The sequence below is a fragment of the Typopeltis vanoorti genome, chromosome 2, assembly GCF_054136105.1.
Source record: "Typopeltis vanoorti isolate ZY-2024b chromosome 2, IOZ_Tvanoo_1.0, whole genome shotgun sequence".
Classification (NCBI taxonomy): Eukaryota; Metazoa; Arthropoda; class Arachnida; order Uropygi; family Thelyphonidae; genus Typopeltis; species Typopeltis vanoorti.
Window position 1 is genome coordinate 59,798,760 of NC_143550.1, and position 27,559 is coordinate 59,826,318.

Consider the following 27,559-nt stretch of genomic DNA (forward strand, 5'->3'; position numbering starts at 1 on the left):
CTTGTTGGGGATCTAAATAGCAGAGTAGGAAATGATTGTCAGACATACAAAAATATTTTGGGAAAATTTGGAGAAAAGAGCAAAGCTAATAATAATGGCAAATACCTGTTGGATTTCTGCTCAAGACATGGACTGGTTATTACTAACACCATGTTCCAACATAAAAATGTGCACAAATTCACATGGAGAAAAGAGGATAGGAATAAGAAAAGTCTCATTGACTATGTTATTGTTGATAGTGATGTTTTCTCCCTAGTGCAGGACACCAGAGTGTACAGAGGATTTGAAATTGGAAGCGATCACTATTTAGTCTTGAGCAGGATGAAATTGAATTTCGTATTGAAAAGAATAACATGTAAGAAAGTTTTAAAGCAAATAAAAGTTGAGCTGCTCTCAAATGGGAACTGTAGACTAAAATACACAAAGATTACTGAAGAAAAAATGAAAGAGTTTGAGAACAGGAACCAAACCTTGGAGATTCATTGGCAAGCCTTGAAGAAAACCCTGATTGATTCAGCCTGAGAGGCATGTGGTGAGGTTGTCTGCAAGGATAGAAAAATCAGAACTCCATGGTGGACATGGGAAGTTAAAGAGGCAGTGAAGGAAAAGAAGAAAGGATATCAAAAGTTCCTGGCAAATAAGTCAGCTTTAGCTCTTAGAGAATACAGAGACAAATGTAAGAAAGCTAAACACTGTGTAAAACTAGCTAAACAAAAGTAATGGGAGGACTTTGGCAAGAACATAGAAAATAAATATCAAGAAGGTGGTAAGATATCCTGGAGATTGTTGAAGAAGTTTAGAAATGGAATAAGAGTGCTGTAAAAGGAGTTAGAGAGATGATAAAGGTGACATGAAAACAGGAGAAAAAGATATCCTTGAAGTATGGAGTAATTACTTTGAAAAACTGCTAAAAGAAACAAGCAGTGATGATAGCACAGTAGTAAAAAACACTGACCATGCATGCAGTCAGGAATACACATCCATACTTGAAGAAGAAAAAGCCATCAAAGGCTTGAAATGTGGAAAGGCAGCAGGAGTAGGTGATAATCAACCAGAAATGCTGAAGTATGGTACTATAAAAGTCTTACAGTGGCTGCACTGCATAGTTTAGAAAGCCTGGATAGAGGGACGAATTCCCGATGATTGGAGTAGAGCTCTAATAGTATCCATATATAAAAAGGGAAATAAAACTGAATTTGAGAATTGCAGAGGTATTTTCCTACTGAGTGTTCCTGGCAAGATCTATGCAAGTATACTTGAGAAACGGTTGAGAAGAATTGTGGAAGAACAAGCTGGATTCAGGCCAAATAGAGGCTGTCAGGATCAGATCTTCACTTTATGAAAAATAGTTGAGAAAGCATGGGAATATCACAAAGATCTGTATTTAAGTTTTGTTGATCTGGAAAAGGCATATGACAAGGTGCCAAGAGAGATACTGTTCAAAATGCTACAGTTGTATGATGTGAATGGGGCATTATATCAAGCAATACTTTGTCTTTATTTGAATTGTAAGTCAGCAGTTAGAATTGAAGGAAGTACAGGAAGAAGGTTTAATGTTAAATCTGATGTGAGACAAGGATGTACATTATCCCCTCTGTTATTCATTATCTGTATGGATCACGTTATGAAGGAAAGTGGTATTAAACATGATATCAGAATTGGAGATGTTAATGTCAGCTCTTTGGTTTATGCGGATGATGTTATACTTCTAAATAAATCCGCTACAAGTTTGCAAGATTCCCTGACTAAATTGAATAACTGTTGATAGATATGATATAAAGGTCAGCATTAAAAAGACAAAGCCAATGAAAATAGGTAGAATTGTTGAAAATGTCAACTGTGTTGTGAACGGGGAACCTGTGGAACAAGTAAAACATTTCAGCTGCTTAGGCATGATTTTTACTGAAGATGGCAAATTAAATATGGAAATGGACAACAGAATCAACAAAACTAGTATGGTAGGAAGTCAACTGAATAAATTTATATGGAATAAGAGAGAAATTAGTCAAAACACTAAATTAGCTGTATACAAGACAGTGTTCAAACCAATTTTAACTTATGGATCTGAGAGCTGGGTCAGAAATAAAACACTTGACCAAAGACTAGAGACCGCAGATATGAGAATCCTGAGAAAGATTAGGGGCATGAACAGATGGCATCAATGGCAATATCATATTAAAAACGAGGAAATTAGGAAACAACTTGACATTGTCAGCATCCAGGAATGCATTAGCAGAGCTAATCTCAGGTGGTATGGTCACTTAAACAGAATGTGCGAGGAAAGATTAGCAAAACAAGTGTTCTCTGCCACGTTGGCAGCAAAACGACCCAGAGGAAGACCAAGATATAGGTGGATTGATACGGTACAAAGTGCCTTAGACGATAGAAATATAAGATCTGATAATGTTGGAGTCTTGACAAGTAACAGACTGATTTGGAGGAAAATTGTAGATAGGAAGTTAGTAATGATGTAATTTTTTTCATGTAGTACTATCATATCCTGTACACCCCCTTGAGGGTACATGGCAGGAATTTAATGATGATGACATTTTGAAAGAACAATATATCATTCTCTTTATAAAAACTACTCAAAAAATTCACCTTCAAGACGAACTGGAAACAGTACAGTCAGGTATCTCTCTATCAATATTTGTACTCCCGAACAGGACTATATTAATTTCCCCTATCAATATTACATAATTTCCTGATTTAGAATAATCAAGAAATAATATGTATATTTTCTGATTTATAATAATCACCATCTAGTTTCTGTGTTGAAAAATTAAAGTTATGTGGAACAATTACTAGAGAAAATTAACGAATTAAATAAAAACTGTACCATGTTTCATAACAGTTTTCAGGTGTGTGTGAGTGATGCAACAGGGGGAGGGGGTTAAATTATCAAAGGCGATATAAAATTCAGTTCTATTGTAAAAATATGGAAATGAAATTTCACATTTGATGTATGTGTATATACATATTTTGAATGATAGAATATAAGCAAAAGTATCTTACTTTAAAAATTGGAGCATAATATCTGAATTATGCAGAAAATATATACATATAAATTTAAATCATAACTGTTAATTTCATTTTGTAATGATCAATTATGCAGGGAAACCAAGAAAGTGAAAGTGCAAAGAACAGTAGATTACTATATAAAGAAAAAAAATTTAGTGATATGATTGAAGAATTTCATGTTATTCTCTATAAAGCAAAGCCGAACAAGTGCGTCCTTCAGGAAATCTGTGAAGTATTATTCGATTTCGATGATTTTGAACAAAAATTAAAATAATATAATCTGGAACATCGGCCGAATTTTTATTTATTTATTTATTTATTTTTAACAACATGATTACTATGGAACAACACATTTGTTTCATAGTAATTATTTGATTTATAAGTAACTGTTATGTTAGTCTCACAAAAACCATAGGATGTTACACATCTATTTAACGGAATAATTGTGTCTGATTTACAAGACTAATTTTCATAGTTTTATTTTTAAATCATGGATATGTCCAAATTGCCAGTTGTGGCTCTACCACCCATGCTTAGTGTGTTATTAAAGAGCATGATAATAGATTGTGTGCCACAAAAAACCTCAATGTGAGATAATCCGATTAAGTGTTCTCTTTAGCGTGAAGGTTTATCACACCTTCTAAACGGCATCACGGCCAAATTGCACTTCTTATCCATGTTCTTTCAACAGGTGGGCTGAATCGTATCCAGATTTAGCTGGATGTCTATAGACGTCCTAGCCCCTCACCACATGCCTCTCTGGCAGAATCAATCAATGTTTTCTTCAGAGTTTGCCACTGAATCTCCAAGGTTTGATTCCCGTTCTCAAACTCTTTCATTTTCTTTTCAATAATCTTTCTGTATTTTAGTCTACAGTTAACATCTGAGAGCTGCTCAACTTTTATTCGCTTTAAAACTTTCTTACATGTTGTTATTCTTTTCAATATGAAATTCAATTTTATCCTGCTCAAGACTAAATAGTGATCGCTTCCAATTTCAAATCCTCTGTACACTCTGGTGTCCTGCACCAGGGAGAAAACATCACTATCAACAATAACATAGTCAATGAGACTTTTCTTATTCCTAGCCTCTTCTCTCCATGTGAATTTGTGCGCATTTTTATGTTGGAACATGGTGTTAGTAATAACCAGTCCATGTCCTGAGCAGAAATCCAACAGATATTTGCCATTATTATTAGCTTTGCTCTTTTCTCCAAATTTTCCCAAAATATTTTTGTATGTCTCACAATCATTTCCTACTCTGCTATTTAGATCCCTAACAAGGACCAACTTTTCCTTTTTCATTGTGTCAGTTGCTTTTTCTAAAGCATCAAAAAATTCTTCCACTTCTACCTTAGTAGAACCTTCTGTGGGATCATAGGCACAAATAAGTGTCATTGTCCAGTTCCCCATTCTCGTTAAGCTAACCAATACACAAACTCTTCACCAATGTCCCGGATACTTTTAGCATTATTATACATTCATTTGCACTATCACCTTGGGCCCACAGGTACCCTTGAATCTTTTAACGAGCATCTCATTCAGTTTTAGCATGTGAAACTACATTAATCATTCTATGATCATTCTGTTAATATTTTGTCAAAAATATAAAATAATTGTAATACATGAGTAAGTAACAATCAGTTTGCAACAACACATTTGTTTCATAGTAATTATTTGGTTTATAAGTAACTGTTATGTTAGTCTCACAAAAACCATAGGATGTTACACATCTATTTAACGGAATAATTGTGTCTGATTTACAAGACTAATTTTCATAGTTTTATTTTTAAATCATGGATATGTCCAAATTGCCAGTTGTGGCTCTACCACCCATGCTTAGTGTGTTATTAAAGAGCATGATAATAGATTGTGTGCCACAAAAAACCTCAATGTGAGATAATCCGATTAAGTGTTCTCTTTAGCGTGAAGGTTTATCACACCTTCTAAACGGCATCACGGCCAAATTGCACTTCTTATCCATGTTCTTTCAACAGGTGGGCTGAATCGTATCCAGATTTAGCTGGATGTCTATAGACGTCCTAGCCCCTCACCACATGCCTCTCTGGCAGAATCAATCAATGTTTTCTTCAGAGTTTGCCACTGAATCTCCAAGGTTTGATTCCCGTTCTCAAACTCTTTCATTTTCTTTTCAATAATCTTTCTGTATTTTAGTCTACAGTTAACATCTGAGAGCTGCTCAACTTTTATTCGCTTTAAAACTTTCTTACATGTTGTTATTCTTTTCAATATGAAATTCAATTTTATCCTGCTCAAGACTAAATAGTGATCGCTTCCAATTTCAAATCCTCTGTACACTCTGGTGTCCTGCACCAGGGAGAAAACATCACTATCAACAATAACATAGTCAATGAGACTTTTCTTATTCCTAGCCTCTTCTCTCCATGTGAATTTGTGCGCATTTTTATGTTGGAACATGGTGTTAGTAATAACCAGTCCATGTCCTGAGCAGAAATCCAACAGATATTTGCCATTATTATTAGCTTTGCTCTTTTCTCCAAATTTTCCCAAAATATTTTTGTATGTCTCACAATCATTTCCTACTCTGCTATTTAGATCCCTAACAAGGACCAACTTTTCCTTTTTCATTGTGTCAGTTGCTTTTTCTAAAGCATCAAAAAATTCTTCCACTTCTACCTTAGTAGAACCTTCTGTGGGATCATAGGCACAAATAAGTGTCATTGTCCAGTTCCCCATTCTCGTTAAGCTAACCAATACACAAACTCTTCACCAATGTCCCGGATACTTTTAGCATTATTATACATTCATTTGCACTATCACCTTGGGCCCACAGGTACCCTTGAATCTTTTAACGAGCATCTCATTCAGTTTTAGCATGTGAAACTACATTAATCATTCTATGATCATTCTGTTAATATTTTGTCAAAAATATAAAATAATTGTAATACATGAGTAAGTAACAATCAGTTTGCAACAACACATTTGTTTCATAGTAATTATTTGGTTTATAAGTAACTGTTATGTTAGTCTCACAAAAACCATAGGATGTTACACATCTATTTAACGGAATAATTGTGTCTGATTTACAAGACTAATTTTCATAGTTTTATTTTTAAATCATGGATATGTCCAAATTGCCAGTTGTGGCTCTACCACCCATGCTTAGTGTGTTATTAAAGAGCATAATAATAGATTGTGTGCCACAAAAAACCTCAATATGTTAACTGTAAAGAATCAGGACTGATCAGAACATCTCATATCAAGAATCAAGACACAGAGAAGAAGCTTGTTATTACAACACTTGACCTTGAAGTCTCTTATGCTGAGAAAGTGACAGTTAAGAAAATATCAAGAGACACAAACTAGTATGCCTATCCCACCATCCATATATTCAGCATACCTGTACTTGGAGATTGTAAATAATTCTCTTTGTAGCACATTAAATGCATGAACTATTACAATCTCACCCCTGAAACAAGAATCCACTTGTCAAAAAATCATGGCAGAAACGCCACATAAAAAAAAAAAAACCTCCAGGCAACTCAGTAGAAAAAATTTTACTTCAGTATCAGTTGAATTTTAAAGTAAATGCAATTACTGACCAAGACATATCTGATGATGTGTTAAATTTTTTTTCTGGAGGAAGAGATGGACCCTGTCTGTATTTCCCAAAATCAGATGACAAACACAAACCAGGAAAACATAAGTTTTCAATCCCTCTGAAACGAGATAAGTCTTTAAAGTCAAAGGTATAGGAAAATTCTTACAGTAGAACTGTAATGGATTCTGCCAAAATAGGGATGATATCAACATCCTTCTGCAGAAGCATAAACATATCTGTTTCTGTCTGCAGGAGAGTGAGAAATTTAAAATCAATTTGGGACTCCACCTTAAGACATTTCACAATTATTCATAAAGACAGAACAGGACATGGATTTGGTCATGAAGGAATCACTATTTTTGTGGGAAACTACTTTTCAGTGTCCAAATTACACTTTAAGTTATATCCATCTGCTTCTCAATGAGATTTCTTTTTATATGTTTGTTTCATTTATTTATCACCAGGTTCTGAATTAACTCAGATTGACCTTGATAATCTTATATTGCAACCACCTCACCTCATACTTCTTACGGGCAACTTTAATGGATCCAATGTTCTGTGGGATGGTCAATACGAATGGATCATGCAGAATTGTTGAGCATATCCTTGATTATAATAGTATCTTTCTTCTTAATAATGGAAACATTACTTTCAGATGTCTGCCTATTGCATTCCACAATCTGCTCTCCTGCCATTCTTTATGTGGGATGTCAAAGAGAACATATGCAAGCAATAATTTTCCTCTGCTATCCAGTATATCCTCAGAGATTGCTCAGTTATTATTATCTGCTGAGGGCAGATAACCTACCTATGTGTGGACACTGTAACACCTGCCTTACCACATGTCTTCTGGAATTCTAGCAATTTACCTGACAGAGGAATGTAATTTTTCCTAATGTGGCTGAGCCATATACACTCAGGCAGATCTTGTCTAACTTCAGCTTGCATGAAGTTTGTAACTTCTTATAAAGAATTAATTTGTGTGTACCATATTGTTCAGCTTTTAAAAATTTATTCTCTTTACTTGTAAAATGTTATTTTTTTATTTATTTTTATTGTGTACTGCTCTAATCTTTGCAATGGGTGTACATATGGGGAGGGGGAGGGGTCTGGAAAGTTCTGAAAAACACCTAGAACAAAAATGATATTAAAACAACTGATATAACCACAAAGGAACATACAAGGATATAAAAATATAAGTTATAAGTTGAGAAAAGGACAAGAGGGCATCCTTGGAAGCCCTTTTGTCCTTTCCTAAGAATGAATTCTGCTAAAAAGGGGATGAAGGCTACTAGATTTTTCTCTCATAGGGTGGTGCGTGATTGAAATGGATTGCCATTGGATATTGTGAGTGCAAGCAGTGTGAACGAATTCAAGAATAAGTATGATAGCTGCTGCATGTAGTATGTGGCCTCCCTCGATGAGTCCCTGACTCCTCAGAGGTCTTTCTTAATAATAATAATAATAAGTTACCTTCATAACTCTGCTACTAGTATGTTATTTCTTGTGGTTATATCAGTTGATTTATTATCATTTTTGTTCTAGGTGTTTATCAGACCTTGTAATATTGGTGAATGCTAATGATGAAAAGGTGATAGAATTTGAGATAATGCAGAGACAGATGTAATAGGAATCACATGAGAACAGAAGTAGATAAATGGGAAATGTTAAGAAATCTCAATGCCAAAAATAGCCATGGGATTTGTCAGGAGATCAGCTCATGAAATCAAGAAAAATGGCATTGCTCCTAAACCAAGCTGTTTAATTTTAAGTCTCAGAATTGGTAAAATTCCAAGGGAATGGAAAGAGATCAAAATAGTTCCTCTTACATGAAGGAGGCTTCAAAACATATATAACAAACTATATAGAGCAATTAGTATCTCAGGAGTTGTGGTGGTTAAGGTATTGAAAAGCTGGTTGAGGATTAGAATCCAGGAATGGATGAATAGGAATGGTGAGGTTAAGCTGGACCCCTGATTTTGCAGGTGTATATCAGATTTTAAATTCTAACAGCTTCTTATATTTTGAATGGAACAGCGTATCTGCAGCGATATGATGAGATGAGCATCATGAGATTACATTTGCTACCTGAAGTGACATGGTCAACAGGATCCATAAATTGGATTTTTCTGATCATGTCATTAGTCATGGAGTATGCTGAAAGAAGATCTGGTTTGTTCTTACTAACTCTTTCTTATCTGGAAGACTGTTTAAAGAAAGCAGAGAAGTCTTACTCTACAAACTGCCCTTAAATCAGAATGGTTGTGTAAAATTGTTAATTTGTTATAATTTTAGAAATTATATTTATATCTCACCAGTCGTCATTTGCAAGTACTTTTTTACTCAAGGTAAACTTAGAAGTAAGAGCAACTAGTTGCTTTTACTTCTTGTTTGCCTTGAAAATGGTTATCAGTGGGTATAATATGCTGATGCCTCAACTGCTGTGATAATGTTCCTAAACAGCATAGCTCATGTATCCATTAATCTCCTGTGTTTCTAAAGTGTAAGAGATCATGTCTGATGAAGTTGCATTATTTTAAGAAGTTGGTAACTTCTTTTCTTGCATCATCAAAATTAGCTTATACTTTACTTCTGAAAAAAAAAAAATTCCAAGATACTTTTGAATTTTTAATGTATTTATTGGAAGGAATGAAGATATACTTTGAATGTAAATTAAATTAAACTACTAATACTACAACACATATTACTTAAAATTTTTTACTTGTAATTCAAGATTACTGAAATATTTTTATGACAGGATTCAGTAGCTGTTAGCAGAAATCAAATCAAAATAATAGAGTATTTTAAAATTCTTTTTATCAGATATAATACTCATTTGAGTTACATTTTGAATTGAGATCCATATGGTTATGGTTGGACTTTTACATTAGGTGACAGTCGTGCTCTTTTGTGTCAGATAAATGAGTTTGGTATTCCTGAAGTTCATCAGTTGAGTACTGATCACAATCTTACTAATGAAGATGAACTGTTAAGGCTATATCAATTGGGTCTAGATGTAAAAAAAATTAAGGAAAATAAACTTGGATCTCAAGAAAATACACGCTGTATTGGTAACTACACTGTTAAAGGAGGTTATAAAGACCTGGATGTTCTCAGGTAATTATTACATACACATTTTTAATTTTCTTGAAAGTAGAAGTAAAAATAGATGTGCTGTGTCTGGATGCAATTAATAACTTTACATCACTGCTTATGTAGAGATACTTATATCCTTTAATAGATTATTTTTTAATATACTCTACTCTGCTATTTTATTAGGACCTGCATCTAATAGTATTTTCATTCATAAATAAACAACCATAACACAATTCTACACACTAAAGATTTTTTTTTTTTCTTATAGATATTGCTATTGTATTTGTTTCAAAGTGATACTGGAAGAATTATTCATATATATTTAGTTATAAATACTCTTTCGAGTCTGTCTCGAACGGATCATTCGAGTCAAGCTTGCAAAACAGAATTTGCATTGTCGGCTTGAAAATTTTGGAGTCTGTTAATTCCATGGATGTTACTGTAGTAACAATAATAATAATTATTATATTTGAGACTCAAAAAGGTCTAAAGAAAAATTTTAGAAGAGAAACTTGGGGAAGAACATGTTGTCTTCATGCCAAATAAAGACTGTTCTTTTTGCTTTATGAAATAATTTCCTCCTGGAAATCTGAGTATTTTCCTTCCCATTAAACAGGTAAACACATGTAATTAAGAGGCAGAAATACATTTCATAATGAGTGGATTTTGTAGTATAATACTGTAAACTCTCCTAGTTGGAGAGGATACTGTATCCTCTAAATCAATAGGCCGCAGTGCCCTGTGGCACTGCGAAATATTTGTGTGAAGCTGGGTTTTCAGCAGTCGCTGTGATAAAAAGCAAACTTTATGTGAAAATCAATGTGGAACAGGAAATGAGGATGGCTGTGTCCAGTTTGATTCCAAGATTTGATTGAGTGAACAACAGGCTCACCCATCCCACTAATTATGATTTATTTATTCAATCATTTGATTGTTCAAAATATGTACAGTTGACCCATGAACAATGAGGTGGAGCCATGTGCATTGTTCAAAAATCCACATATAACTTTTGACTCCCCAAAAACTTTACTAATAGTCTACTGTTGACCAGAAGTTTTACCGATAACATAAACAGTCAATTAACACATGTTTCGTATGTTATATGTATTATATATTGTATTCTTACAATAAAGTAAGCTAAAGAAAAGAAAATGTTATTAAGAAAATCATAAGAAAGTGAAAATACATTTACAGCACTGTACTGTATTTATTGATATAAGTTTACGTTGTCTGTCTACAAGATGAATCGTCTGTCTGTCAGTACTTACATCAATATTTTCTTATATGATACAAAACACTGTGGATGTTATACATATTATGAACACTAGACATCAAAAATGAAAAGATAATGTGAAAAAGAAATTATTTATATTTATTTACAGGTATAACAATTTATACATTGATAATGAAGAATCAGCAATATGATTGCTTTATGGTAGCCTAGCCTGTACACTAATGAATGAATCGTTATAATTTTATTTTATGCTAATTAATTAATTTAACTAATTAACAGTTATTTTATGCAGTTATGATTTAATACTGCATCTTTAAGTTTGTTTACATTTCTCTCGACTGTGACCGCATACAGTCTGTAAGTGTTTGTGTGTGTAAGTTTTGATAAATTTTAATTTTTTTTATAAAATATTCGTGTATATTTTATGATAAAATATACACGAATATTTTATATGTAGACTACTATCTACATATATTTTATGTATTCATAACATATCTAACATTTTCTTAATTTTTTTTTCAATATTTCTAAGTTACCCAGTTCGTCTGCAACTTTTTTCAAATTGTAGAAACCTCTAAAAAAATTTCAAATATATTTATTCAAAAAAAACTGCATGTAAGTGGATCTGCATATTCAAACCCGAGTTCTTCAAAGGTCAACTGTACTTATTTAATACTTTTTACATAAATTGTTTGTGAATATGAAATACGTGTTTCATTTATTTTTTAAACTTAACCAACCTAATCGCACCAACCATACATTTCAACTGTTAGGTAGGCCTATGTTCTGACTTTGGGAACCGTGGAAAATTCCTGATACACTAAGGGAGATAAAATACAGTAACAATACTCCCTTAGATACAATAAGGAAGGATACAATACAGCATCCTCTCCTAGTTGGAGAGGATACTGTATTGTATCTTCCAGTTACCCATTGAAAAAATCCATGAAGGTGGCAAATAAAATAATAAGGTGACATTGAAAGAAATCATAAGAACATTCTGCATCACTAATAAGATTTATGATAAAATGCCAAGGAAAAGTACAGGCACTGTACAAATGAGTGGAACTGTTTTAGTATATTTTGCTGATGTGAGAATTACACCATCAGTATAAGTATGTAAGCTACTAAATAAAATTTGATAACTCTTTTAATTTAAAATACTTAATAATCAACTATGGTCCGTGCGATTAGCTTAGTGGCTGCGCTTTGCAACCATATGCTTGGGGAAGGAGTGTCCTTGGTTCGATTCCTGTCAGAGACATGAGAAACTGAAGGATCTTCCTCAGCCATAGCCAAATTAGCCGGTCTTGGGCATGGACAGTAGGATTTTTCTCCCCAGTTTATCTGGAATTTTTCATCCTACAAAGTAGGCAAACCGGCCTTGAGAACTCAACACCACTGCGGACATAGGATACACCGGGACGTAGGGCTGACCACCTTATCCTGTGAACAGTTTGAGGTCCGATGATTAATAAACCCTTGACACCGCTAAGTAAAAGAAAGGGAAAGAAAAATGAGATGAGATCAACTGTGTTTACCAAAAGTGAATACTAGCATCTTCAAATTCATGCTGACCTATCGTCATCTTCTCTTCTTTATAAATATAGTTAGTTCAAAATCCAAGCCCTGACATGTGATCTGCTGTCAGGTCATTCTCCAAATGTGGGATTCCTAATAGGCATTGTTGCAAGTTTTTTTTTTTTTTTTTTTTTCCCACTTGGTTATACTATGAATTAAAGATGCCAAGAAATTATATTCTTGGCTTAATCCTTTATCCAATTATAAGCAAACCAAATTTGCACATGAAGTATATTCAAGACAGCTACTTTTATATAGAGGCTAATGACTCCACATCAATTGCCTTAGTATCCCATAATGCAAAGCATACACCCTAAAGTGTGTGTATAATTTTGCTATGCATTATGGGAAGGATCACTACCTAGACCTGTTTTGACCTTTATTTGAGATCTCATCAATGGCAGCCTGATCCAGAAGGGATAACAAAGTTGAAGTACTGTGTCATATATCTCCCATATATAAGTACTGAAAAAGTGTATCATCTTATTATTAAATTACTCTATCAGAGATAGATCTTGAAAGTTTTTTCACTTGTTTGTACTATAAATTAAAGATGCCAAGAAATTATATTCTTGGTTTAATCCGTTATCCAAGTGTGAGCAAACAAAGTTTGCACATGGAATATCTTTACAACTGGGCTACTCATATATAGAAAACTTTCAACACGTATTACTGATCCCCGAGTAATTTAATAAGGTGATACACCTTTTTACTACTTATATATGGGAAACATATGACTTTAGCATTACTTCATTTGAGATCATCAGTGGGAGCCAGACCCAGAAGGGATATCTTGGTATCCCTTCTGGGTCTGGCTCCCACTTATAAAGATGATGATGATGTGAAATTAGTAATCATCAGGGAACTTGACAGATGTTCAAGATGATGATTATTCACTAATTATTCGAACGCTCATTAGGTAGCAGTGAAGTCTCATGAGAAAAATGAAAACAGATTTATTGAGCTGTTGCATCATGTGAACAGAAGGAACTTGAGGTCAAAGAGTATTAGATCTGATTATAGTGTCAGAGAGGGTTTCAGTTAATGACGTAACTATTCTGCCTTGTGTTGGTGACAGTGATCATGTGGTACTTACTGACTTGGGGAAATGGTTAAGTTTATGAATGTTCCATTCAGAAAAGGTTACATGCAGAACTGCAAAGTAGGAAATTATGACCAGCTAAGGAGTATGCTGGGTTCTGACCATGGTTGAAATTGGTTGTTGGATGGGAAGGATAAAAGCAGTTCACAGGAATCATTTCAAAAATACTTAAATGATGCAATAGCCATAATGTGTCCCTAGTGTTTCACGAATTGATAGGGTAGGAGTGAATAAAAGTTTTATTAAGCAAGAAATTCTTAAGAAAAAGATGCGAAAAGGGAGAAGTACTAGAGCTGTTGCACAAACTGAATGAGAACTTGGTCACGGGTTCAAATCCTACTACAAGCATGAAAGTTTGTTTGTAAATGACTTTATGTTGGAGATGAAGTTCATTGCTTTCATGAATTTTATTTCACCACCTTGCTTATTGTTGGCTTGAAGTGGATCGAGAAATGTTCCTTGTTCGGTATTTAGAACAGGCTTTTTTGGCTCATATAAAAATATATGAGGGGGGGGGGGTGCTTAATGATTAAAGCTGTATAACTGGGAGGAGACCTCCACATGGCCTTTTAAAGAATGCAGAGAACCGAATGGGACTTTTGACCTAATGTTCAATTCTCACCTTCTCATGGTGTACCCATTCGGCCATCCCCGAACCAGCACCAGGCTAAACCTTCACTACTTGAGGAAATCTGAGAACTCCACATGATGGAAAAAAACCAAGAGAGTGTGTCGGGGGGTTCCTAACCCTTTTATATGTTCACCCTATTGGAAAAAAAACAAAACTTCGCTGTTCATCCGGCACCTCGATTTCTTGTCGCATGACCTCATGACGTCCGTTCTCTCCTGCTTGTTTACTCCACGTGCCAAGCACGCAACCGCTTGGGGCAACAGACTGCTCCCCCACCCCCCGAACTTCGAGCTCATTTTTATTTTTCTTTTACAAGTTATTCTTACATTGAATTTAATATCAACACAAAACCATAACTCTCTTAATTTACACTTTATCTCTGGCAACTTTGCTTTATACATATTTATCTAAATTCCCTTTTTTTTTATTATAAAATCCTCCTTGAGCTGATTAATTATCACTTTCTTCTTAAATTAATGTATTCAATATTTTCTAAATTTCACAATGATACCTACTTAGAAACAAGCATGTTTACTTAGTTATTTTCCAGGGTTTTTACTTCTTTGCTCGTTATACCACGATAAGTGGAAATTTAACATTCTTAACTTATCAGGGTATAACATCTTATGAGCTGCTCAAGTTGTAACAGTATGGCTAGACTAAGTATATTCTTGGTCAACTGTTCTTTCAGATTTGCCCAAGTTAAAAACTGGCCTTTTATATGTATATACACCCTCTGTCCAAAAAGAAACCGAACTTTTCGAAAATAGAAGGAACTAGTGGCACCACTTGTATCTTTCTGTTGTCGAAAGCGGCAACCTTCATTAGTGTTGTGTCAACTGTTTATGACTTTTTTTCATTAGAAACTGAGTTATAGTGCCAAGAGTGACAGTGTGTTTTGACGAACGGTCGATCACGATATTCATGCCATACGAGACGAATTCTCACTATCAATCACTTCAAAACTTCGAGATAAAACTCACCATCGACCGTTTGGCCAGGTGGAACAAATTTTTTGTTGATAATGCCCTTGGAATCGTAGAAACAAATCAGCATTGTCTTTACTTTTGACTTCTCCAAGTGACTTTTTTTCGGATGTCCCTCTTCTGATGGTCTCCACTCACCACTTGGACTTATACTCAAAAACTGCATTTCGTCACCAGTAATGATCGTTTCAAGGAAGTTTGAGTCCTTATGAGCGGTTTTAATGAGGTCTTTGCAGTGTTTAATTCGATACATACTTTAGTCGTCAGTCAACTTGTGGGGAACAAATCGTGAATTCAATTTACGAAGGCCTAAATTCTCAGTCAAAATGTTGTGCACAGTTACTTTTGGAATCCCCAATTCATCTTCAATCAATCTCATGGATGATTTTGCTTTTCTTTGATGAAATCACACACTTTTTGGATGCTAACTTCGCTCAGCCCGGTTTTTCATCGTCCTCGAGCGTCTTGCAAGCACTTTGAAATTGCTTAAACTACTCGTAAACTTGAGTAAGGGATAAGCAATCATCACCATATGCTTTTTGAAGCATTTGATGCATTTCGGTAAAACATTTATAAAGTTTAACACAAAAGTCAATCTCAACTCTCTGTTTGAAACTCATTTTCCGACTGTTCGTCAAAACATACTGTCACTCTTGGCACTATAACTCGGCTTATAGTGCCAAGATATATAATGAAACAAATGTCATAAACAGTTGATACAACACTTATGAAGGTTGCCGCTTTCGACAACAGAAAGATACAAGTGGTGCCACTAGTTCCTTCTATTTTCGAAAAGTTCGGTTTCTTTTTGGACAGAGGGTGTGTGTATGTATATGTATATATATATATAAGCACCTTCATAGCACAATAAAAGAACAACGCAGTATGTCATTCGTCATTCCCTTCGATTGGAAAAGGCCTAAGTATGATTCTTGTCATGACGAGAGGATCTTTATATTGGAGTTTTTCAATTGAAGGCGAGTTAGCCAATCTCATATGGATTCTTTTTCCTGTAAATGGTTTTTCATCCCACATACAGACAAATTTGGCCCTTCAGAACACATGCAATTTACAGACAAAAAATACTAGTGGTGGTGGTATGCAGTAGATGGCATTGGTGTAGATGATGATGGTGGTTTGGCATAATTGGTGGAGATGGAGAGTTGTTGAATAGGTGCCTTCACTCGTGAGCCTTGGGACTCCTTGGAGGTATCATGAAAGAATAATATACTGATTTTTGTTACAATATTTGAATTCTTATTTTTCCATGTGCCCAGAACTTTTGTTTCCCTTAATTTACTGCTGTTTTACTCCCTCTCAGTTAACCTGCATTTCCAAGTATTTAAAAATTCATCTGCTTTTTTCTATTTTTTATACTTTAGTACATGTTAGTCTGCAGTAATATTACATTTATATAATGGAAAGTTATAGGGATGATGACAGCCAAAAATATTCAGTTTGCTAAGTTAAGGGGATAATAAATCCCTCATTATTTTAAAGCCAGATACGAAACTTGGAGATCGAAATCTAAGAGGTCGAAACTGGTCTGGGTAGTGACCTCTCCTCATAATGTAAAACAGTAATACATCTCCTAGGAGCTGCGTTTTACATTATGAGAAAATATTAAGGATAGTGATGGATCTTGCTCCACCTTTGCAACGAGTTGCCCTAGTGTTGTACTACCCAGGTGATGACTTATGCTTGGACTCGCCAATAGTTCTTCGGCATATAACTCTTAGATTTCGATCTCAGAGTTTCGTATCCGGCTTTAAAATAATGAGGGATTTATTATCCCCTTAACTTAATTTACGTCGCCGAAAAAAATAAAATAAAATAAAATAAAAAATAGCCTCTTTATCACATTCAGTTTGCTAAATGTTTTGAGATTTGTGATAAAAAAATTCTTTCATATATGTACTGTGTATAGTTACACAGTGTGATGTTAGCATTAAACAGTATATTTGAATGAACTACTTTATAAACTGTATGATTTTTTATTTTTAGTAAAGCCAAAGCAGAACCAGTTATAGCTGAACCTGAAATTCATGGAGGCATCACAATTGATGATTCTTGCCGTTTTTTACTTCTGATGTCTAATGGATTATATAGATCACTAGAAGAGGCAACTGGCACTACAAATGTAGGATGTGTTATCATTGTTTTGTCATGAGAATATTAATGTCATTTTTTAATATCAAGGGTTGGAAACCTTTTGTACAGTATTGAGTGGATTAAGGATTAAATAAGGGTTATATAAACTCTTATTTATTTATTTTTTAACCATAACTTATCCTTCTTTCAATTTTATTTTCACATTGACCATTTCTTATTCTGGAAGTAAATCATAACTTTCAGTCACCTCTGTTTTATCTTCCTTGATCATAAATCCATCTAAATTGCCAGAAGCCATCACTTTTGCTTTACTTACACTTAAATTAAGCCTAGCTTTTTCATACTTTCCCTTTTTAACTAATAGAATCCTGATCTTTAGTTTGTCATGAGGATTTGTACCATATGCATATCTCAAATTATTTATTCTTTACTCCCAGTCTTAATTCCTTCTGTATCTTTATCTAAATCAGCTAATCACATAACATTCAGTATAAACATTAAAAAGATAGGAACAATATACACCTTGAATACACTTTTTTCTCCAAATATTGTTATTTGAAGCTTCTTAGTTGTTATAAAGTTTTCTGATTAAGAGAATTAGATACTCTCATCACATTACATCATAGTTGATCATAGCTTATTATGATCAACATAGCAAAAAAGCTTGAAATAAAACCTGTCAAAATTATTAAAACTAAACTAAGTTATATGAATGTAAATAAATAAATAATATAGTAACAAATAAGGAAATGATTCCAGCCAAGACATAAAAAATGTGTTCTGATAGCATTCTTGTATCATAAGACTGTTCACAACAGTTGAACCAAGAGCTATTTTAGCATAATGTACTACAGGATAAAAAATTGTTTTGCCTAATCTTGCTATTAAAAAATTCAGTTAACAAAAAATGGATATTATTATACAGGCAGTCCCCAGGTTATGGATGAGATACATTCCTGTGAACGTCTTTAGGTCGGATCTGTATGTAACTTGGATCCCTGATGAACAGCGCATATACAGTAATAATAATAATATCCCTGTATTGTAATAATAAGTTACAGAAACTATTGTGCTCTTTCTTTTAATTCAAACAAACAGAACATAAACAGAAGGTAGGCTAACATTAATCAGCAGATGATGATGGAGTGGTTCTGGAGATCAGATTCTAGTGCTAGAGAGGATGGATCTGGTGCTGAAGAATCAGGATTTAATTCTGTTGCTGGAGGAGGGAAGCTTACCACTGAAGTTAGTTTCTTGAAAAAGGTATCTAGGGTTGTTTGTACAACCTTTTTCTGTTTTTTCATCAAAAATGGCCTTGTAGCAGGCTGACATTCTCACTAACTGCACAGTAAACCTTTGTAAACTACTCAACGTTAGGATCTTGCTCCTCAAGGTTAGCAAATTCTGCTTCAATGAGATGAAAGGCTTCAGCTAATTCTTTTGTTGTAAACTTTCTTGGCCATGGATCTTCTGATTATTCATGTTCTTGTGTTTCTATCAGCTGCTTCTATCTCCATAAGGTCTTCATTGGTTAATTCTTGTGAATGGGATTCTGATAAGTCAACGACATCAGTTTCATTGATGTCCAATTGCAATGCATTGTCACTATCCACCACAGCTTTTCTGGCTTCGGCGATGTTTTCTTCTGTGAAGCCATGAAAATCATCACAGAATTGAGGGCACAGTTTGTTCCACACCCCCATCATTGTTGATTGCTTTATTTCTTCCCGAGAATCAGCAATGTTTTTGATGGCATCATAGATGTTATAATTCTTCCAGAACTCTCTCTCTCTCAAGGTCATCACATCTTCCATAGCCCTGACTACTTGCGGGAATGTATACCCTAAGTAACCTAAGTAATAAGTCCTTAAATGCAGAAATGACTCCCTGGTCTTTTGGGTGTAGTAATGATGTAGTGTTGGGTGGTAAAAATACAACCTTTACATTAGGGTGAAGGTCATCTAAAGATGTTGGATGTCAAGGAGCATTGCCCAACACAATGCAGAATTTTAAAGAGAATTTTCTATTCCGAACAATAACGTTCCACAGCAGGAATAAAACAGTTCAAGAACCAATCTTCAAACATAGCAAGTGTGACGATGGATAGAGAAATGAATCTATAATACATCTTATAAATTATTGGTTTGAGGTTATATTGTGAGTGGTCATGTAATTTAGTGCTCGTGTAAAGTTAGTGATTATCTGTTTTATTGTGTATTCATTTAGATTTTCGTGTTTTAGAGTATTTAATATCTTGATAACATTTTTGTGATATTGTCAGCATGGCACCAATGCAGCGAACAATGGTGGCAAAGACCACATTGTCCGGCAATTTGAATTTGCAGGAATTTATTTGTCGAGAAAATTAAAGAATATGTGGAAGGAAATTGAAACTGGAGAGAGAGAGAGAATGTATGTATTAAGTGTTTCAAAAGTGAGTGTCTGTAAGGTGACGAGAATGCAACAAATGCCGATGGTAAGATGGAAAAGGATATTATTAAATGTCGAACGTGCGGCCGTGAAAATAGAAGAGAATGAAATGGATAATGAAATAGCACGCTTAAATGTTATCCTTCATAGGACAAAGAGCAAAATTGAAAAATTGTAGAAGTAGTAAGAGTTAACCAGGGCTGAAAAAGAAAGAAGCAGGTTATCCAAAGAAATAATAAAGACTGACCGAAAAACAAGTTAAGAAGAAAATTATGTATGGAGACTCAATGATTGGGGGGGGGGGGGCACTTAACGGATGTCTGACAAAATCGTGTTTCCCCCGGGGGCAAAAATTCACGATATTAGCCACGCTATCCAGATGCAAAAAAGGTAAGTTGAAGGAAATTGTCTCGTTGTACAAAATGATTTGAGAGTTGAGAAGTATTCTATAAGGGAGGGTGTAAAGGAGTTGTTAGAAGATGCAAAACTGAAGATCGAGACGGTAAAGAATGTAAGTCTCCAACTATACTATGATAGAGGCAAACTGAGGAGGACATTGATAGCCAATGCGGTTATACGTAGATTGTGCAAAAAGAATAATGTACAATTTATGGATATGTGGTCTCTGTTTGATGGAAACAGGAATTTGTATAATGCTGATGGACTGCATCTAAATGGTTGTGTCTGGAGAGAGAGCATTGTTTGCTGAGCATCCTGAAGTGCAAATTCAGTGACACTTAAGCAGTAGTAGGGTGGAAGTAAGTGAGGGTAAGAATGACAAAGTGAGGAATCTAACTCTCAAGAAAAAAATATTGAATTGGGTAGTCAATTCATTAAGTAAAGGTGAGTGGGTGACTAAAGGAATGCTGCAGTTTTAATATACTAATGTCAGAAGTATCAGGAACAAGGAGGAGGAGTTTTCAGCATTGGTTAGTGCAACCTCGCCAAAAGTTATAGGCATTAGTGAGACTTGGCTAACAGCAGATGATGTAGTTAAAGGGATTGAATGTGAAGGATTTAGTATTTTCAGGGAAGATAGAGATGATATGATGGGTGGGGGAGTACTGCTGATGATAGCAGATGAATTGCAGCCAAAAAGAATAGGAGACAGGTGAGAGAGAGAGAGAGTAGCTGGTCATTTGAAGCAATCTGTCTGAAATTAAGGCCAGTAAGACAAAATATACAGTTGGTTGTTACTATAAGCCAGGGAGTTCCACACATGATCTGGAAGACATGCATTGCCAAATTAGTACAAGTCAAGTGATTATTATGGGGGACTTCAACTATGGAGATATAGACTGGAAGGAAGAAAGATCACGTGGCAGGAAGGAAATAGAATTTATACACATGCTAAGAGATAATTGCTTATGGTGCATGTGATGGAGGGGACCAGGGGTGAGTGAGTATTGGACCTGGTCATAGGATCAGAAGAGTTATCCATAACCAAGGTGACAACATTGCCTCCAATTGGTGAAAGTGACCATGCTGTCTTGACTTGGAAGATTGTAAAACACGAGGAATATTCCATCAAGAAGGGGTATTTGTGGAGCTACAAGGCAGGTGATTATGACATGCTTGGAAAAATCTGTACCATGGGATATTAGTAGTGCATGTGATGTAGTTAAGGGACATTTAGAGGAAGCAATATTGAATTGTATACCTAGGGTAAGGAGGGTTAATCGGGTATGAGTTAGATGGATGAGTAATATCATTAAGCACGAGCTGCAGAAGAAGAAAATGCTGCGAAGGTTATATAAAGAGAAAGGTGACCAGCAAACTCATGAACAGTACAAGGCTCAGACAAGAAAGACAAAATCAGATTATGAGAAGAATCTATCTGAGCAAGCCAAAGTGTAGAAAGTAAGAGGATGAATGACTATGGTCACGAGGAGACAGAAGCAGATAAAATAGTTGAGTTACTAAGTGACCACTTTGCAAGGATATATCATCCTAGTGAGGTTACTGCTGTAACCTCTATGACAGACATTGATGTTGGAACAGAGGCGGATGAATCGGAGGTTTTTAGAATATTGCAGAATCTCAATGTAAAGGCAAAATAATTTCTTTACATAATGTAGGTTCTAAGACTGCAGTAGCAAATTATTGACCAATCAGTATCTCAGGTATGGTGGTAAAAGTATTGGAAAAATTGGTCAAAAAGAAAATTGAAGAATAGGTAGATAAAAATATACTGTATGAGGGTCAACATGACTTTGTGAAGGGTTAGTCATGGTGTAGTAATTTACTAACTTTTTATAATAGAGTAACAGCTGAGTTGAATAAATGAAATGGCTACGCAATGATTTTACTGGATTTTGCAAAGGCATTTGACAGAATATCACATGGAACTCTGTTACACAAATTAGAACAAATGGTGATGGATATGACATTGGTTGAATGGATAAGAGAGTGGTTGCTGGACAGATATCAAAAAGTGGTATATGGAGAGGCAGAATCAAAGTGAAAACAAGTAACTAGTACTGTGCCACAAGGCTTCTAGCACTAAACATTGCTGTTTAATTTGTACATAAATGATATAGGAAATAGCCTGAAAGGAAATATTCATTTGTTTGCTGATATGAAATTTGGTAGAATAATAGTTAATCAAGGTGATGTGGAGAGCTTGCAGGACGATTTAAATGGACTGTCAGTATGGGCAAAAATTAATGGGTGTCACTTTAATGTGGAGAAATGTAAAGTTATGCATTTTGGGATAAACAGATTACAAACCATGTATCAGATTGATGGCACTGTACTCCAGGAAATTGATGAAGCTAGAGATTTAGAGGTAGTGGTAGACAGAGTTTCATATCCAACTTTAAAATAATAAGGGGATAATAAATCCCTCATTATTTAAAGCCGGATACGAAACTTGGAGATCGAAATCTAAGAGTTTTATGCCGAAGAACTATCGGCGAGTCCAAGCGTAAGTCAACACCTGGGTGGTGCAACTCGGGGCAAAGGTGGAGAAAGCTCCATCACTATCCTTAATATTTTCTCATAATGTAAAACGCAGCTCCTAGGAGACGTATTACTCATTTTAAAAATTTTATGGAATTTACAACCGAGTTAAAAAAACTTTTTTTTTATTATCCCGACGTTTCGATCTTCACATCAAGATCATCATCTGGAGCGTACATAAGTATACAGAATAAGCTGAGTTACATCATTAACTGTAAGCTGGAGAAACAATGATTTGATCACGTTATTCTACTGGCGTGACCTCTGGTGGAAAAAAAAATTATATATATATATATAATTAAAATAAAATAAAAAAAATAAATTTTTACATCAAGCTAAATTCTATTTTTACAATGACAGGAATAAATATTCTTTTAGATGGTTTTCTTTCAGAAACAATTGGTGTCCTATTTTTAGTATTACAATTCTTATTTTTGATTTACAATACTGGATTTTCTACAGTCCTGTTTATAGTTGTTCTTGGTGAGGAAGGTCGAATATATATCTTCCAAATGTTTGAGATTTTTAAACCATCATCGTTGTTCAGATTGGGGTGGTTGCTGATAATCTCACAGGCTCCCTTGAGTTTCCGTTCATACCATGTTCTAGTGTGATGTAGACAGCTGGTGGTTTTCCAGTCAGTTCTGTGTAAGGTATTCAGGGCATGATCAGAAAGGCCAGCTTCACCATAATTATCCCGATCGAAACGTCGGGATAATAAAAAAGTTTTTTTAACACGGTTGTAAATTCCATAAAATTTTTAAAATGAATGCTGATCACCGTGTAACCCTAAAAAAAGGAGATATATTACTGTTTTACATTATGAGGAGAGGTCACTACCCAGACCGGTTTCGACCTTTATTGAGGTCTCATCAATGAGTAGGTGGACCTGGATAATACCAAGGTTTAAGTGAACCGAACTTACATATACCCCTACTAACGAATTGCCAGACTGGTGTACCCATATATTATTACTACGATAAAGAGCTAAGAGGCTATTTTTTTGGTGGCGTAAATTAGGTTAAGGGGATAATAAATCCCTCATTATTTTAAAGCTGGATACGAAACTCGGAGATCAAAATCTATCGAAATCTAAGAGTTTCATGCTGAAGAACTGTTGGCAAGTCCAAGCGTAAGTTAGTGTAAGTAAGTTATTAAGGATAGTGATGGATCTTGCTCCACCTTTGCTCCGAGTTGCCCTAGTGTTGTACCACCCAGGTGTTGACTTATGCTTGGACTCGCCGATAGTTCTTCGGCATGAAACTCTTAGATTTCGATCTCCGAGTTTCGTATCTGGCTTTAAAATAATGAGGGATTTATTATCCCCTTAACTTAATTTACGCTGCCAGAAAAATAGCCTCTTGGCTCTTTATCGAACACATTAACATGTAGAGATATGGAAGTTGTTATTCCACTTTATAAGGCCTCGAAATGCCCACATCTGGATTACTGTCTCCAGTCTGATCCTCTGGGTTTCTTGGGGATGAGAAAGTAGTGGAGGCAAGTGACCAAGATGGTGAGTGGTCTATGGAATGTTCCCTATGGGGGTAGATTGAAGGTTTGTGGATTGCGTAAGTTGATTGATAGGAGAAAAAGAATGGATATGATAGAAACATTTAAGTTGCTTAAAGAGTTTTATAGGATTGATGCAGGGGAAATGGTTCAGCACTTGGCTAGAGAGACCAGAACAATGGATTATTCCTGGAAGTTGAATAAAGGTGTAGTTAGTAGGGGGTGTGAGGACCAGATTTTTTGATTGGAGAGTTGTGAATGAGTGGAATAGGTTGTCAAAATCAGTTGTGAGTGTTTTGCCTGTTAATGGGTTCAAGGAGAGATATGATGGATTGTGTCTCCTGTGATGGGTCTTCGGACTCCATGGAGGTGCCTGTATAATAATAATAATACAGCCAAATCATAGGCTTATAAAGAAGGATAATAACCATCCTATCTTTAGTTGTTAATGTGTTTTTCTACATCCAAGCAATTCTACACGCAAGCAATCCAATCTATTTTGCTAACTTTTACTATATGCCCTCTGAACTTCAACTCTGTTCACCATCAGCCCAAATCCCTGGTTTCATTAATTTCCTGATATCCAGCTGTGATACACAGTATATAATCATATATACTGTGATACACAGTATATAATCTTTTCATTCCAAGTGAAGTGTTGCATTTTGCAACATTAAGTTTTACATCTGCTGTCCTTTTCCCACACTGACAATTTATTTAAATTGCCTATATCAGCTATTGTCCTCCCATGTTTTGCATCATCAGAATGTATGCAGAAACTGCTTATACCCCCTCTCCCTTAAAATTAAGGAAGAGGGGGATATTCCTTCCTTATTCATTCTTTATATCAATAAATATACAAATTACAGACTTGCAGCCTTGAAGCACTCTGCTAGTCAAGATCATTTTTCTAGATTCCACTTCACTATATGCTACTCTGGTATGTCTATCAGCCATCCACTGTCCATGCCTCCAGATTCATATCCACTTTCAATTGCTTCAACTTATGTAATAGTTTTCCATGAGCCTCCGTAGCTCAGTTGGTATAGACGAAGCTCTTTGGTCAGAAAAACCTGGGTTCGATTCCCGTCCTTGACATGAGGAACCTTTATCTGGTCTCTTTCAACAATAGGTGAGATAGTCTGTCTTGTACAGAGGTTAGGGAGTTTTTTCACCCAGAAACTCGGGTTTTTCGTTCCCTAGAACAGACAGACCAGCCCCATGAACACACACGGATTACAGTCAGGAATACCTAAGACCCAGACATAGGCCTGATTCGTCAGCTATGCCAGTCCAGAGCCAGGATAAAATTAGGGGGAATTGAGATGCTGCCGTACTTCCCTGTAAAAAGGGCCTCGTGGCTGTTGTATCATCATAAGCTAAATAAATAAATAAAATCATTTTCCAGCAGTATCATGGTGTAGGTGTTATCTAATTCTGCTGTCACTATTATAAAATAGTGACACATTGTGAGTAAATTACTAAGGAAGACCTACCTTTTATAAAGCCATGATGCCCATTGTAAAGTATTGTATTCCTATCCATCCATCTTGGATTTTACCTTTATCCAACTTTTCCAATAGTTTAGCCACCACTCCTGAGGTACTAACTGGTCTGTAATTTGCTACTTTATCTTAGTCACCTTCATGTAATGGAACCATCTTAGCTAGAGCCTAGTCTTAAACAATTTCATCAGAGGCACTCCTTTTCATTCACCTCTATTCTCGCATTAGTGTCTGTCACGTCAGCAATGGCAAAATCCCCACCTGGATGATACACTCAGCAACTCAAATTTTTCATCTGCTTCTGTCGACTTCCTAACATCCATAATCATTCTTCTTACCTGCTATATGGCAAAAAAAAAAAAAAAAATGCTTAACTAATTTTCTTTCATAAACACTGATTTAGGCTTTCTTAGCATACTAGTCACCCCCACCTTTCTTGCTTGCACTTTGTACTACTCATGAGTATGCCGATCACTTTTTCCTTTACAATGTTTTTTTTTTGCACTCCTGCTTCATATTAACTCATCCACTTAATCCCCACTTGGTTCATAACTCTGACCCTGGGTATGTAGTCTGCTTTCAAACAATCCCTGACTTTATGCACTACTGACATTCTTTCCTTGTAACTTATTAAGTCGTGCATTTCTCCAAACTGCTTCCCAAGTCTGTAATATTTGTAGTTCAGCATAACCCATTCTTGACTGAGAATTCCATATGTTTAGCAACCTCACAGAACAAGACTGCATATAGTCACTTTCTTCGATCGGAGGCAGAGTATCTACCATAATTATAGATACATCTTCTGCTGCTATTACCAGATCCGACACTCTCAAATCCATGGTCCTTCTCCATGACATGCTCTTTCAGGTAATTTTCCCTTAGATTTTTCATAAATTCCAATCTATGTCCCTATTGCATATTGTCCAATTGTGCATGTTTTTATGGACTCCCTTGGCTTATAGTAGCAACCAGCAATATATTTTGTCATTAGCTTCTATCTCTCATCAGATAGCCTCAAATGAACCATTTCCCTCAGACCTAAAATTATCCTTAACTTCTGTTTATGTTGAAGTTCTTCAGATGTCATAAGCAATATTCCTCCTCTTGTCTTATTCCCTCTATCCTCCTTGAAAACACAATACTCTTTACATTCTATGCCCAAGAATAATTTGCTCTTAAACCAGATCTTTCTGATGCCAATAATTTTTGGGCAACAACAGCTGATCAGTGCCAAACACTTCTCTCCTCTCCCATTTTTTTGATGATACCTCTGGCATTTGTATACATGCATTTTAACATCCCCTTGGACCCACAGTTACCCTTGCATTATGCCATTATCAACCCATTCAGATTTGAAACCTGTGAAACAGAGATATGTATATATCTGTGTGTGCACACACACATATATACCTCTGACACAGATTCATTGATATGTGTTAGTGACATGGTCTGTCACTCCAGAACAGGTATAGTGTAGATCAGCGTTTCTCAACCTTTCTAAGCCCAAGGACCAGTAAAATGCCTAAAAGAATTCTATGGACCACTAAGTTATGTAATTTTTTTTAAAAAATGTACGGCTTGGAATTATACGGCTCTCGATTTCTTCATCTGGTCTCTTTTTGACAAGGTTACCTGGCTGATACGTTCCTTAGGTTCTTGCTTCTGGAAGGTAGATATGCGAATACAATCACGATTCGCTGCCTACGATGTTCGCGAAGCACTGCTTCCAATGTTGGTCCATGAGGTTCCGCATTTTCTTCTCAGCCTATGCTGACCTTCTGCTATGCCGGGACCTATACGCATGTT

The 27,559-nt window shown here is 35.4% G+C and overlaps 1 protein-coding gene across 1 annotated transcript in view; it reads left to right on the plus strand.

The window, feature by feature from the left end:
* The window catches only part of LOC150109068 (TGF-beta-activated kinase 1 and MAP3K7-binding protein 1-like), a 133,076-nt gene that overhangs the window by 68,914 nt on the left and 36,603 nt on the right, over positions 1-27,559 (plus strand). The window contains exons 5-6 of the mRNA XM_090405299.1: positions 9,495-9,720; positions 17,238-17,373. Of these exons, the coding sequence (XP_090261425.1) occupies positions 9,495-9,720; positions 17,238-17,373 (362 nt within the window). The remainder of the gene's footprint in view (positions 1-9,494; positions 9,721-17,237; positions 17,374-27,559) is intronic.